Source organism: Stylophora pistillata, chromosome 9 (assembly GCF_964205215.1).
Source record: "Stylophora pistillata chromosome 9, jaStyPist1.2, whole genome shotgun sequence".
Classification (NCBI taxonomy): Eukaryota; Metazoa; Cnidaria; class Anthozoa; order Scleractinia; family Pocilloporidae; genus Stylophora; species Stylophora pistillata.
In genome coordinates this window covers 24,611,124-24,613,649 of record NC_142527.1, presented here as the reverse complement: position 1 = coordinate 24,613,649, position 2,526 = coordinate 24,611,124, and the positions used below count along the sequence as shown (strand labels likewise).

General features: G+C 39.0%; 1 protein-coding gene across 1 annotated transcript; it reads right to left on the bottom strand.

Moving 5' to 3' along the window:
• Positions 1 to 440: 440 nt before the first annotated feature.
• LOC148723999 (adenosine receptor A2a-like) lies at positions 441 to 2,248 on the bottom strand. Its single transcript, XM_088733604.1, has one exon. It carries the CDS (start codon positions 1,618 to 1,620, stop codon positions 661 to 663), a length of 960 nt encoding a protein of 319 aa, XP_088589730.1. The 5' UTR covers positions 1,621 to 2,248; the 3' UTR covers positions 441 to 660.
• Positions 2,249 to 2,526: the final 278 nt, after the last annotated feature.

Genomic DNA, 2,526 nt, shown 5'->3' with positions numbered 1-2,526 from the left:
TTACTCAGTTGCTCTATATGGAGCCAACCTTTAGGGGATGATATTCAAAAAAGAATACAGACAGGTGTGCGCTCAAAAAATTCGGTCGCAACGAAATATTTTACAAACATTCAGCATGTCACTCGAGGCGATATGTTATGTCGACTTGTCGCCGTTACGAGTCGTAGTAACATATTCCTTGGCTTGTCCTAACCTTTTAACATTTAATTTTGTTTCACCACGGTCTAGTTGTATCCGCCGTCTTTCGGTTCTTTATAAGGTCTCTATTATCGCGGATGGAGACCTTAGTGCTTTATTTTAGCGCACATAAACGCATCGTAAGTACAAAAAAATTCGTCATTCCTTCGAAAAAAAAGAGGCGATAACTGACTAAAAATTAAAGTTTGGTGACAGGCGTTTGATGGGGTAAAAATTACATATCATGAAAGACTTGTCTCATATATGACAAAGAAAGAGGTAGTTTAATTATGTATAGGTTTACATTAAGTAGAAAGCAGAGTTACGTAATACAAGCTTAGAAATTAAGGACTTCCGTTTGATCATTGACTGTTCAGTGGGGCACCAGGTTTGTAATTAGGCAAGATTCCTTTTCTGCTAGGATTGTCCTCAGAGTTAAGTCTCCTTACTTTCCAAGCTGCCACGCTTACGAGTCCCAACATTTCATGCCATCCGGTTCCCCTCTGGCTGTGCATTATGGTCTGATGCATTTTGTTCATGAACATAGGGCAGCCAACGGAAGGTGCGGCGAAAGGCTCGGCGAAATTCGCTATTTCTGAAGTAGTACATCAATGGGTTTACCGCTGATGAAGTAAGAGCGACTGCCTCGACCCAAGGCTGTACAATCAAGCTAATTTGCCGTACATTGCAATACCGTTTTGCTTCTCTATTATAAAATTTTACCAACTGCAGAACTACGCTAGGTATCCATGTAATGATACAAGCACCCAAAACAAGAGCGACTGTTTTGATAGCTTTGAAATTCTGCATAGCACGAACTTTAATATTTTTGTCGGAATCAGGAAGCTTTTTAACTGCTACAATGCTTCTAAATTGTTTTCTGGCTAATTTGAAAGTGAAAATGTAGCAAAAGGAGACACCTAATATTGGAACAACAAACATTATACATGCAAAGGACACAAATAGTTCCCTTCGATCTTTTTTTTTGAACGTAATCAACAAAGGAAGACTCAAAGAAATAAACCACACCAAAATAATGACCACTAAGCATCTCCTTTTACTTAAAATGTCCTGATACCGGAAAGGAAAGCGAATCGCGATAAAACGGTCGATTGAAACACAGCAAACGTTGAAAGCAGTGGCTGCAGTTGTGTGAGCCCACAACACTAATCTGATCGTAAACAAAGGGCTTCGAGGTGGTGGCTGAATCCAACATCTGATAGCAATCCAAACAGGATCTATGACAACGCCGACAAAAGCGTCCGCCACGGATAACGAGGCTAAAAAGTGGTTGGAAACTGTTCGTAAAGACTCGTTTTTGTAGAACAGCCACAACGCAAGGACATTTCCAGTGACAGCGGCTACACCAGACAAGGAGAACCACACTGATAGAACGATGGATGCTGCACCACTGAGATGTTCGTACGAGGAGTTACCTTTCATGTTAACTTGGTGTAAAGCAACAGCAAAAGTCGAGAAATAAGCCTGAAAACCTTCTTAAATTTTCAATTACCTGCCGTCGTCAGCGAAGAGATGTTACTGACTGTCGCTGAGATGGTTCTTCTTCCTTTTTTTGAATGCAATTATTCACAATTTTCTCTTAATATGCAGTTTATCGACAGGCACACCTAATTTTCTTGCGGCATTTGTTTGAGAAAAGGTGCTTGTGATAATAAAAATATCACAAAGTTTTTTGAAAATATGTTTTCAAACATAGATTCTGTTTTATTCGTCTACAGTCCATCAATGTAAATATAGTTATATCTCATCTATCGGCAGATGTTAAGTAAAAATCAACAAACGATTCCCCTCGATTGGCAGCTGCTTTCTTGACAAGAAGTGTCCAAAACGACGATGAATAAAAGTTTTTGAGTCTGTCCACACCCGTGGACAGACGCAGGGGGGCTTTATTTGAATCTTACTAAACTAAATGTCAGGTTTGTTGCTGCATATCAACGTTGGTAGCCTAATTTAAATGAGGAAATGTGTTGAGTTTCGAATCAAAAATTGATCTTAAAGTAGTCGGTAATTTAATATATGCTGCGAATAATACGCAAGTTAAACAAACTGAAATGGGGTGGGCGGTGGGGGAGGGGGTTCATGGCATTTTAGACAACTGCTTTGTTAATTAAAAAAAGATACGTAAATAAACAAAGCCTCTCATTCATTTCAAATTTTCAAACGTTAACGAACTCAATGGGTCGTTTTTTTCGATACATCATCAGTCTAAATTTTTACTTGATTGGAACTTAGGCCTATCAGGCCTCCAAAGTTTAGAAAAGAATTTTCCCGTAAACTGTTTGTCTCCATTCGAGAAAGAAGTCGTTACATATTAGTCTGTTAGTTTTA